General features: G+C 47.3%; 1 protein-coding gene across 16 annotated transcripts in view; it reads right to left on the bottom strand.

Annotated features, from left to right (window-relative positions):
• Positions 1–12,345, bottom strand: part of PHACTR1 (phosphatase and actin regulator 1) — a 561,465-nt gene that overhangs the window by 79,332 nt on the left and 469,788 nt on the right. For 10 of the 16 annotated variants that reach the window (XM_021099752.1, XM_021099751.1, XM_021099753.1 and 7 more), the window contains one exon: positions 11,409–11,615. The exons of the other annotated variants lie outside the window; for them this stretch is intronic. In XM_021099752.1, the coding sequence (XP_020955411.1) occupies positions 11,409–11,615 (207 nt within the window). The remainder of the gene's footprint in view (positions 1–11,408; positions 11,616–12,345) is intronic. 16 annotated transcript variants of the gene reach the window in all.

Genomic DNA, 12,345 nt, shown 5'->3' with positions numbered 1-12,345 from the left:
AGCACAAGCTCTTGGGGGCGTGTCATAAACGCATCATCTCAAGGCCCAGCCCAGATCTTCTGACTCAGAATCTGCATCACCACAAGGTCCCCAGAGGGCTTCAATGCACAATCCCATAGAGAAGCCATCTGCTCGGAGCCTCGTTCCTCTGTGAAGAGGCGGCTCCCTCCACTGGCAAAATGACAAGGGCCCAGGGCCTTGTGGAGGTGCTTGTTCTCTGAGGGCTGGGCAGGGGCTGCTGGAGGCAGAGGGTAGAGCTGCCTGGAGAAATCACTACGAGCTTAGATCTCAGAAGAGTTGGGGTTTTCTTTTTCTTCTTTTTTTTCCTTCACACCCACAACATGAAGTTCCCGTGGTAGCTCAGTGGTAACAAACCCAACTGGGATCCCTGAGGATGCGGGTTTGATCCCTGGCCTTGCTCAGTGGGTTAAGGATCCGGCGTTGCTGTGAGCTGTGGTGTAGGTCGCAGATGCAGCTCGGATCCTGCATTGCTGTGGCTGTGGTGTAGGCCAGCAGCTGAAGCTCTGATTCAACCCCTAGCCTAGGAACCTCCATATACCACAGATGCGGCCCTAAAAAAAAAAAAAAAAAAAAGAAGTTCCAGTGCCAGGGATTGAACCCATGCCACAGGTGTAACCAGAGCTGCAGCAGTGACACCACCACATCCTTAACCCACTGAGCCACGAGGGACCGCCAAGAGTTGGGGTTTAACCCCAGCTCCGAAACCAAGAAGCCCTGTTATTCTACCCAAGACGTTTATCTTTCCTGAGCCTCCGTTTTCCCATCTGTAGAAAGGGAGCACTGCCTACCTTCTAGATCTGTTATGAGAAGTAGATGGATGAACCTCTACTAAGGTAGAACTTCCAGCTAAGAGGACGAGCGGGCTGAAACCCAGCCTGCGGTCTGTCCTGGTAGACGTTTGAGTCACCCCACAGGAAGGGCCAGCTTGGTGTCATTCACTCCTCCACAGGCACCTTTTCAAAATGTTGCAAACCCCCCAACGAATCAGCAGAAGGCCTGAGTATAAAATATCTCTGGTATAGTTGCTGACTTGTACCAGGAATTCGATGAATGTGGTCTTAATTCATTCTGAAAAAATAATAATATCTTCCAGGCTTCTCCCACAGGTCGTTGTGAGGGTCAGCAGGATAAGGATACATGCTTTGTAAATTGCAAAGTGCGACACACATTTGCAGGGTTACGGATAGGACTCTGGCCGCCCAGTGACTAGTCCTCACCTGAAGCTTCCCAGCCTGGGCAGGGGGGGAAGACAGAAGCTGAGAAAGCGGAGGAGAGTGTGATGGGTCCATGAGACGTAAGTGCAGAGAAAAACCTGGTGAGAGGGAATCAAGTAGCAGAGCAAAGAGGCTTCTAAGGGGCCACTGTAGAAATTTCCATGTTTGCAACCCAGGTCTGCGGGAGGAGGAAAAGGCACCCGGCCCCGCGTCAGTACTGTGCAGCAGGATGCAGGAACCAGAAGTAGGAAAACCTGGATTCTTTGCTATGAATTAGCTAAGAAATAGGAGTTCCTGCTTTGGCGCAACGGAATTGGCAGTGTCTCTGCAGCACCAAGACGCAGGTTCAATCCCTGGCTAAGCACAGCCGGTTAAAGGATCTGGCATTGTCATAGCAGCAGAATAGGTCACAAATGTGACTCAGATCTGATCCCTGGCCTGGGAACTCCATATACTGAGTGGCCAAAAATGAAAGAGAGAGAGAGAGAAAAAGAAAGAAAGAAGGAAAGAAACCTAAACTTCGTAGGATCTAGGCACTTTTACCTCTAAAAATCTAGGGATTAAAGATGCCTCCTTTCCCTGATAGCACCTCACTGAAGAGGCTTTGCATCGCTCTGATGCGTGCTGTTTATGGCCCATGGGAGGACACACTCTACCTCCTGCATTTATAACGAGAGATGCTGGCCCTGCTGGGGCATACAAGGCGCTCTGCCTGCCGACTTAGAAATGGCTGAGTCTTCTGCAGCCAGACTGATCGAGAGGCAGTGTATTTATAAAACTGCCTCTGCTGATGGAGTGGAAAGAGCAAAACCAACCAGTTCCAGAGAACAAGAAAAATAAACCCAAATGATGTCACCGAGCCATAAAACCCGAGAGGACTGTATTTCCAAACCTGACACAGCTCTAGCTTATGACTTTGGACAAGAAAATGCAAAACCCAGATGACCTCTGTAGCTGAGCCTGGTGTCAGAGGACAGGAGTTGATACACAGAATGAATCTGGACTAAATGAACACACCCATAGCCTCTCATCTTTTTTTTTTTTTTTCTTTCTATTTTTGGCAGACCCACAGCATATGGAGTTCCTGGGCTAGGGATCAGATCCGAGCTGCAGTTGCGACCTATCCCACAGCCGTGGGAATGCCAGGTCCTATAACCCACTATGTGGGGCCAGGGATCGAACCTGTGTCCTGGCGCCTGAAAGAGGCTGCCGATCCTATTGCACCACAGTGGGAATGCCTCTTCTCACTTTTTAAGTGAAAACCTGCTGTAGAAGTGTTTCTAACTGCTGATGTATCAGATATACTTGTCGATGATAGTAGCACTTCGCGTCTTAATGAACAAAAGTGTTCTAAGAATTCCTGTCACCTGCCACCCGGCTGCAGTGGGTTAGAATCTCTCTGATCTCCTTTCATAGAAACAGGCGTCCATCCATCCGAGGACATGAAGATGTGTATTTAGGGAATTCCTGTTATGGCTCAGTGGAAATGAACATGACTAGTATCCATGAGGATGCAGGTTCGATCCCTGGCCTCGCTCAGTGGGTTAAGGATCCGGCACTGCTGTGACCTGTGGTGTAGCTCGCAGACATGGCTTTAATCTGGCATTGCTGTGGCTGTGGAATAGGCCAGCCTGGGAACTTCCATATGCTGAGGGTGCAGCACGGGGAAAAAAAAAAAAAAAAAGACTTGTACTTAGAACTTGAATAAGAGTCCTGTATCACTAAACTATGGAATTGGATTCTCCCTGGCAGCAAGAGCAGCAGTCACAGTAGCTCCACCAATCCCGAGGGGCCAGCCTAGGGGCTCTAAGGTAATTTGGCCTTTTGGGGGGCCAGACACCTAGAAAGGCACAGTGTGCTGACTGACCCCTCGTGGTGAGAGGCAAGGAAGGGTAACATGTGACTTGCGTTCCATGCCCTCAGCCTGGCTTCCCTCCCAAGGCAGCCCAGCATGTGGAAACCACAGCAAACAGCTGACGCTTATGAGGATTGTGTCCCAAGACCTACAGAATCCAAAAAATAGCACAGGACACTCTACCCAATCATTTGTAATAACCTATGTGGGAGAAAAGAATGGATCTATGTATATGTCTGACGGATTCACTTTGCTGTACACCTGAAACTAATCCCACATGGTAACTACACTCCACTAAAAGGAAATTAAAAAAAAAAAAAAAAACGTGCCAACAAGGAACACTTCTGAACATAAAAAATTAAAATAAAAATTGAGGGCCATTATCATATACACATCACCAGCACCTGACTTCCTTTCAGAGCTACTTTCCACAAAGAAACATTTTTTTTGTTGTTGTTGTTTTTGTTTTTTTGCTTTTTAGGGCTGCCCCCGCAGCATAAGGAGGTTCCCAGGTTAGGGGTTGAATCGGAGCTGTAGCTGCCAGCCTACACCACAGCCACAGCCATGTGGGATCCGAGCCACATCTACGACCTACACCACAGCTCACGACAACTCTGGATCCTTGAGTGAGGCCAGGGATCCAACCAGCGACCTCATGGTTCCTAGTCAGATTTGTTTCTGCTGCGCCACGACAGGAACTCCCATTTTTGGGTTTAAAGGTACCCCTTCCAAGGACACCTGGGGAGATGACAGCAAGTGGGGAAGAAGCTGCCTCGCTGAGATGGCAACACTGGGCAGTGCTGGGGCTGCTCACCAGCTCCCTGGGTCGCTTGAGTGTGTCATCTCTGCAGCAATTAAATTTGATTTTGTACAAGTCAAATGACACCTTATTTACTGTTGGAAACTGCTCTCAAAGAGTCAAAACTACCGATGTCCTGATAATCATGAGAACAAACACTTGTTCCTAAGATCAGTTATTTGGTTAGAAATTATAAGTCGTTGATAAAAACTCCTTCTGTTGTTTATTTCTGCAGCAATGAAGACTAGTGCTGTTGCTCCCAGGGAGCCAGGCAATGAGAGGCCCAGCCGATATGTCACTGGGTTTTTTTGTTTTTTTTTTTGTACTCCGTGGCACACGGAGGTCCCAGGCGAGGGATCAGATCCAAGCCACAGCCTTGAACTAAGCCGCAGCTGTGGTAACGCCTGAATCTTAACCCACTGTGCCGGGCTGGGGATTGAACCCGCCTCCCAGCACTCCCAAAAGGCTGCCCATCCTGTTGCGCCACAGTAGGAGCTCTGGGTCACTGGGATGTTGAACCCGAAGCTTCCACAAGACAGGTGGAGAGGAAGGGGAGCAGGTCCAGTGATGGGCAATGGAAAAGAGACGAGACTGAACAGTGCCCACCACGAGGGCAGCTGTTTGCGGCCATCCAGGCAAAAGCAGAGACAGTCAAAGCCAAATCGCCAAGTCATGGAGGCAAACATCCACATGCTCCCGTAGAACTGGCTGGTCTGTCTGTCAAGTCTGAACGCAGTAAATCTGGACCACACCCAGTGAGATACTCCAGAGAGCTCATCCCTGTGAAGAGGTGGTACACTCATGGTGACGGTACCACAACATTCAAGCAAGATCCATAAATCTCGAAAAGAAAAAAGAGGATGGCTACAATTCCTCTCTAGCTTTGTGACCATCCGGTGCATGGTATTTACACGGCCACAGGACACACTCAGATTTCCTGCATTTATAGTGATGGTGGCGGCTACCAAAGAAGGAAGGTATTTCGCTGCAATCTTTGCCCTGATCCTGAAGGTTAGAATAGAAAGCACCCTTTTCGACATGTTTTACTCAATAGATAGAACTTACGCGCACTAAGGAAAGAATTTCTGCATTTTGAGAAAAGAAAATCAATGTCCATTGACAGAGGGATGGATAAAGAAAATGCGGTACATAGATACTATGGAATATTATTTTGGCCATAAAAAAAGAATGAAATAATGCCATTTGCAGCAACATGGATGGACCTAGAAATTATCATACTAAGTGAAGTTAGACAGTGAAAGACAAACAGCACATGATATCACTTATATGTGCAATTTAAAAAAAGGGTACAAATGAACTTATTTGCAAAACAGAAACCGACTTAGAGACTTTGAAAAACTTACGGTTACCAAAGGGGACAGGTGGGGGGGGTGGACTGGGGGTTAGGGTTTGGCATATCCACACATAGGTATATGGAAGGATTGCCCAACAGGGACCTGCTGCATAGAACTCTACCCGGTGTTCTGTGTTAACCCATGTGGGAAAAGAATCTGAAAGAGAATGGATGTGTACACATGTATAACCGAATCACTTTGTTGTACAGCAGATATTATTACACCACTGCAAATCAACTATACTTTAGGAAAACTTTTTCAAATGAAAAAAAAATAGGAGAAAAAAGAAAATCAAGACTGGAAAATGATGGAGAAGTAGTATAAAGAGTAAATTCAGGTAGGGAGTTCCTGTTGTGGCTTGGCTGTAATGAACCTGACTAGTATCCATGAGGATGTGGGTTTGATCCCTGGCCTGGCTCAGTGGGTTAAGGATCTGGCATGGCCGTGAGCTGTGGTGTAGGTTGCAAACAGGGCTCAGATCTGGCGTTGCTGTGGCTGTGGTGTAGGCCGGCAGCTGCAGCTCTGATTCAACCCCTAGCTTGGGAATTACCATGTGCTGTGGGAAAAAAAAAAAAAAAAGAAAGAAAAAAAAAAACAAAAAGAGTAACTTCAGGTAAATTTCCCATTTCTTCAAAGTAGCAGTTATCAAAGAGAAGGTAAACCTTAAACCTCTTTAAGAGGCTTCTGGGTTCCAATTCATTTTTCCTGCTAAAGGCACAGATGAGGTCCCTGTGGTCTGCTCATCATCTGCTTTCTTGTCCTTTCTGAGTAGAACACGTGGAGGGAAGGGAAGGACAGAGGCAGGAGCAGTTAGATGATTTCAGAGGGCTGGAAAAGAAGCGGACAGAGGAGATGGGATGTACGGGGGAGAAATGGGGTCAGAGAATCAGGCAGCAATGGAGAGACAGAATGAAATTATAGATCAGAACATGACTGTAGAACACCTGCCTATAGACACTGGCTTCAAAACTAGAGACACAGTCTTTTTTTTTTTTTTTTTTTTTTTTTTGGTCTTTTCTAGAGCCACTCCCACAGCATATGGAGGTTCCCAGGCTAGTGGTCTAATCGGAGCTGTAGCCACTGGCCTACACCACAGCCACAGCAATGTGGGATCTGAGCTGCATCTGCGACCTACACAACAGCTCATGGCAACGCCGGATCCTTAACCCACTGAGCAAGGCCAGGGATCGAACCTGAAACCTCATAGTTCCTAGTCGGATTTGTTAACCACTGAGCCATGATGGGAACTCCCCGAGACACAGTTTTGAATAGGAATCTTGGTTTTGCCACAACAAGCTGTGGATATAGGATTCTTATTAGACATATGCTGGGGCTGAAAAATACTACAAGGCATGGATGCCATTTAGCAGGGAAATATTTGCAGTTGTAAATATTCATAATGTTGAAGCTAGCCATCAATCAGAAAATTTTTTTTTTTTTTTGCTTTTTTAGGACAGCACCTGTGGCATGTGGGCGTTGCCAGGAAAGGGGTTGAATCAGAGCTGCAGCTGTCAGCCTACACCACAGCCACAGCAATGGGGATCCGAGTCAAGTCTGCAACCTACACCACAGCTCACAGGGATGCTGGCTCCTTAACCCACTGAGTGAGGCCAGGGATCAAACCCAAGTCCTCATGGATACCAGCTGGATTCTTAACCCGCTGAGCTATAGTGGGGACTCCCTCTAATTTCTTCAACAGATTAAAAAACACAGAGCAAAAAACAAAAAGCAAACACAACTAATGAGTCCATCATTATAAATTTTAAGAACAGCTATCTTAGCAGAGATGGTGTTAATTAATGGTTCAAGGTGAGGACTCGGGGGGGTGAACCAAAATGGGCCAAGTCCCTCTCTGGCACTTACTAGCCACATTGCCATGACTAAGTCATTTAACTTCCCTGAATTTCATTTTCCTTCTCTATGAAAAGGAAAGACTAAAGGTGGTAAGTTTCCACCTCATAGGACCAAATGGTACATGGTCAATTTCTGCAAAAATGGCAGCTGCCATTATAAGCCAAGTGTGAACATCAGACTGGGACGCTCAGGTATCACCTAAGTTGACTAGCCTTCATTCAGATGGCACCGAGGAGGAACTAATCGCAGGTATCTTATACGGAGGGAACAGATTATTCATGCCATGTTTAACATTTCCCTCTGGCTGGAGAGGTGATTGATGAAGACGTAGAAAAAGCAGGAGACGGTGTTTTTCTGCCTCAATTATCCTTCTCCTCTGGGGTCAGCCATCATCCCAAAGAAGATGCTCTTTGAGAATCATTCAGCTCAGATCGTATTCATTAGACAATCGGCTCTGCCGAGCCCTGTCCTTGCAGAATGGAAGGGAATCTGATGCCCAATAACTCGTGACCCTGTATTCCATGCCGCTGTGCAGGCTGGTGTTGGAGATGAGACGGAAGAGAATGACAACCAGAGAAGAAGCAAAAAGGCTTCTCGCTACCTGGCCGGGGAACTGAGACAATGCGTACGACGGTCTCCAAGTTAATTATGTTTTTCCTGATCAGTGGAAGCAAACGCCAAAGCAGAGATACCTCTGCATGTCTTCCCCCAATCGTGTACCCAGATGCAGCCCCGGTCCAGGCTCATGCTTCTTCCAGCACCTACCAGACCATGAACCACTGTCACTCTCTATTCATCATGCCTGGTGTCTTTCAAACAGTGGCCTGTTTCCTTTCCAAAATGTCAACAGAACAACACACACTGAGAACATGCTAAAACGCATCCGTCTCAGTGTAGACTTCTAGAATTCTCAGTTTATTAATTCCTTCTGACAGGGCCCAGATGTCTCCAGAGTAATTAGAAACAGAACAGGGTGAAGGTGGCTGCCTCATGGTGATGCAGGCTCACTTACACAAATTAAGCACGTCTAATCGAATTTAAACCCGAAAGGAAAGCCCCAGACGCGTACCCCATACCCATCTGTACCTGTCTTGTCTTCATCATATTTAGGAGTCTACCAGGTACCACATATTGTAAGGATCATCAGCTTTCCTGTATTTTTACCCATTTGACCCAAGCTCTAGGAATACAAAAGTCCTTCATGCTTCAACAATGGGCAAAGCCTCAGGCTCCCTAGAAACCATGCCCCCCCCCCTTTTTTTGCTTTTTAGGACTATACCTGCAGCACATGGAGGTTCCCAGGCTAGGGGCTGAATCATTGCTACAGCTGCCAGGCTGGCCTACACCACAGCCACAGCAACACAGGATCCCAGCCACATCTGCGACCTACACCACAGCTCACGGCAATGCTGGATCTCTGACCCACTGAGTGAGCCCAGGGGTCGAACCTGTGTCCTCGTGGATACTAGTCAGGCTCATTGCCCCTGCGCCACCATGGGAGCTCCTCCCTAGAAACGCTTTTATCAGACTAAGCTGAACTGTAAATATTATTGAGTTACTCTGGCATTCTATTTCTGAATATTTAGTGACTAGACATTCATATTCATATATATACTACATATAGCTAACTCTCATATATTTGTAGCCACTCTGATCACCAGCACAGTATCCTGCCTCGAGGCAGGTGTGCTAAATACACATGTACTATGCGTAGGAGTTTATTTTTCAGTATTTAATCTTTCTCGAGGGAAATCAGACACCTGTCTCAAAAGGTACAGGGCCCTTACAACATACACAGTTTTTCTGTAGAATTAGAATTAGCAGTTCTCAGAGCAGGAGTAAGTGAGAAAAAACTCAGAGATGCTTATAAAAATACAGGCCCTCTGTTGAGACGTTGTGCTTTTTACAATAAGAGGGTAACCCCAAGGGGTCCATCCTATAAACTGAGATTCCCCACCACGCATCTAACAAAACCACACTGTGGAGTATTTACTAACCTGAGAACCAGTTCATAAGATATCACTGAGCGCAAAAAGGAGGTAATAAAAGAACAGGTAAAGAAGGACTCAAATTTCATTAGATAGAGGATAGATGGACAGTGGTCGTGTCTGAGAGGGAGGCTTTTGAGGGCTTTCTTTCTTTCTTTCTTTTTCTTTTTTTGTCTTTTAGGGCTGCACCTGTGGCATATGGAAGTTCCCAGGCTAGGGGTGGAATTGGAGCTGCAGCTGCCGGTCTATGCCACAGTCACAGCAATGCAGAATACGAGCTGCACCTGCAGTCTACACCACAGCTCATGGGCGCCGGATCCTCAAGCCCCTGAATGAGGCCAGGGATCGAAACTGCGATCTCATGGATGCCAATCAGATTCGTTTCCGCTGAGCCTCGACGAGAACTCCTGAGGGCTTTTTTCCTTGGTGACGTTTTGTGCATTTAACTTCGGGGACACTACCATGCTATTAATGGGTTGAATGGTTCCTTTAGATGGAAATCTGCTCTTGTGAAACCACAAATGCTGACCTGGATGGACGTGTACACTGACAGAGGAGCTGGACACAAACTTGCATTTGGATTCTAATGTGATAAAACCCAGTGCCATGTGAGACAGCCTGCCATATTCAGAGAACTAGAAATTGCGAGACACAGGGTCTGGTTGTGGCCCCTATTGCAGAATTCCCGCCAGCCCCGGAAAAGTCATTTATTTTTTTGAACCTCAGGGTTTTTTAAAAATAAAAAATAGGTGACTATCTTCTACCCTCATCCCAAACCATGTATAGAGATCAATTAGAAATTATTTATAAAATTAGTAAACGTCGCAAAAAAGGCAGTATCAGGTGGGATTATTATCAAGGTTGGAGAAACAACCCCCTGGAATCTTGAATCTCTGATTATATACGACCTTAAGTCACAAAGCTGTATCCAATTCATGTGCTAATGTGCAGTGAATTCATGTGCTAATATGCAGTGAAGTTCAATTTCACTCCGTGCCCCATTGAACAACCACGGGTGCATTTCTTAAGTATCACCTGAACAATGAAAATATAAAAATCACTTTAGGGGAGTTCCCCTTATGGCTCAGTGGCTAACGAATCTGACTAGGAACCATGAGGTTGCGGGTTCGATCCCTGGCCTTGCTCAGTGGGTGAAGGATCCGGCGTTGCCTTGAGCTGCGGTGTAGGTCGAAGACGCAGCTTGGATCCTGCATTGCTGTGGCTGTGGTGTGGACCAGCAGCTACAGCTCTGATTTGCCCCCTAGCCTGGGAACCTCCATATGCCATGGGAGCGGCCCTAGAAAAGGCAAAAAAAAAAAAAAAAAAAAAAATCACTTTAAGTTATTACAAGATATTGATTATAATTCCCTGTGCTTTATAGTAAATCCTTGTGGCTTATCTATTTTATGAATAGTAGTTTGTATTGTTAATTCTGACTACGTTCTGAGAAAAAATAACAGAACCACTTTGCTGTATCCCTGAAACAACACAATATCGTAAATCAATTTGACTTCCAAAAAAAAAGTCATTTTAAGAAAACATTCCTCAGCTGACTCTTCTTTAAATTTCTTGGAGACTTCATCGTGGCTCAGTGGTTAACGAATCTGACCATGAGGACGCAGGTTTGATCCCTGGCCTTGCTCAGTGGGTTAAGGATCGAGCATTGCCGTGAGCTGTGGTGTAGGTTGCAGACATGGCTCGGATCCTGCATTGCTGCGGCTGTGGTGTAAGCCGGCAGTTGTAGCTCCAATTTGTCCCTTAGCTTGGGAACCTCCATATGCCACGGGTGTGGCCCTTAAAAATAAAAAAGTATTTCTCATGATATTTTGCAGATTAGTGTCCTGCCTTTTTTTTTTTTTTTCTTCCCCTAAAGAGAACAGACAGCACAGACATGAACTTGAATAGAAGAAACATACGGGGCTTCAGATCAATTATTTCAAGACAAAAAATTTAAAGCTTTGGCAAACTCATTATGAAGGAATCAGGTGCTACCCTTTATCTCTGCCAAGATTGGACGGCGAATCTAATTCCCCGTGACGGGCAGAGCATCTTGATTCAGCCACATAAATGCCGAGGAACACATCTACAGAGGCACAGACTGAAGGCTCTTAGCGTACGGCCGGTGGGTGTGCTTCGCATGCTTCTGGACACAAACACACAAACCCGGGTCGCCACTGCGTGTACCAGGACACACACAGAAACACCCAAATGTCCACAGAGCCACCTCGCCCAAGAGGCTTCAGATAAAAAGAAAAAAAGCAAGAAATGATCCCGTGAAGGGAAGGCAGGGCCGCGGGGGCCCCGGAAGACGTCTTGACTCACCTGTTAAGTGGTTGGCAATCCTGGCAGTGGGTTTGGGAGGCAGGGCGGGGGGCTGCTTGAGGAGTGCCAGCTGCTTCACTGGGGTCTCCTCATGGTCTCCAGGGAAAGCAGCAGGTTTTTTGGGGGGCAGTAGCAGGACTGGTTTGGCTGAAGGATCTTGGGACAGGAGGACTCCAGACTCACTGGCAGAGGGACTCTCTTCAGACACTGAGGGGACAACCACATGACACACAGCGACATTACACACACGCAGTGCAGGTGGGGCCGGGGGGAGCCCGAGGACACAGGACAGGGACGTGGGTTAGCAACACAGCGGAGCACCAACCACTCCATGTGGTCCGGTACAGGGGGACAGTTAAAAAGAGGACACCAGAAATCCAATTAAAGCTGGGGACGTCGCAGGGAGGCAGAGGCAGAAAACGGAGCGAGCTGGAAGGAGCCAGAGGGACAAACGGGAAGAAGACGCATCCTCAAAACCATCCCGAGCCTCATCCCTTCAACCTTGGTGTTTATCATGCAGATTCGATGGGTGCTCCAGAATGTGACTCACAGGACCATAGCGACAACCAGCAGATGGCGGGTGTAGCAGATCAAAGCCCCCTCTGAACCAAACCAGTGCCAGATGCTGCCATCTTCCTTTGGGCTCGCTTGCCCCTTGCTGGGGAGGAAGAGTGACTGTATCCCGAGCTCTTGTTTCTGGCCACTGGGTCTCCCCATGTCCCTGCTGAGGACACCCTGGAGGCTGACACTGGGTAGGCAGCCCCCACAAGCCCGGGGCGACTGCCCCTCTGGGTTCAGGGCCATCGGAGCTGGGCAGCAGCATCGAGGGGGCGCTCTGCAGCTGCAGGGGCACCTTCCTGCCCCTGCCGGCTCCTACACATCCTGACAAGGCAAAGGATGCTCTAAGTCAGCATCCTTTTTTTCTATCTTCTTCCTC

The sequence above is a fragment of the Sus scrofa genome, chromosome 7 (genome assembly GCF_000003025.6).
Source record: "Sus scrofa isolate TJ Tabasco breed Duroc chromosome 7, Sscrofa11.1, whole genome shotgun sequence".
Taxonomy (NCBI): domain Eukaryota; kingdom Metazoa; phylum Chordata; class Mammalia; order Artiodactyla; family Suidae; genus Sus; species Sus scrofa.
The sequence above is the reverse complement of the archived record's forward strand: the minus strand, read 5'-3'. Positions and strand labels throughout refer to the sequence as shown.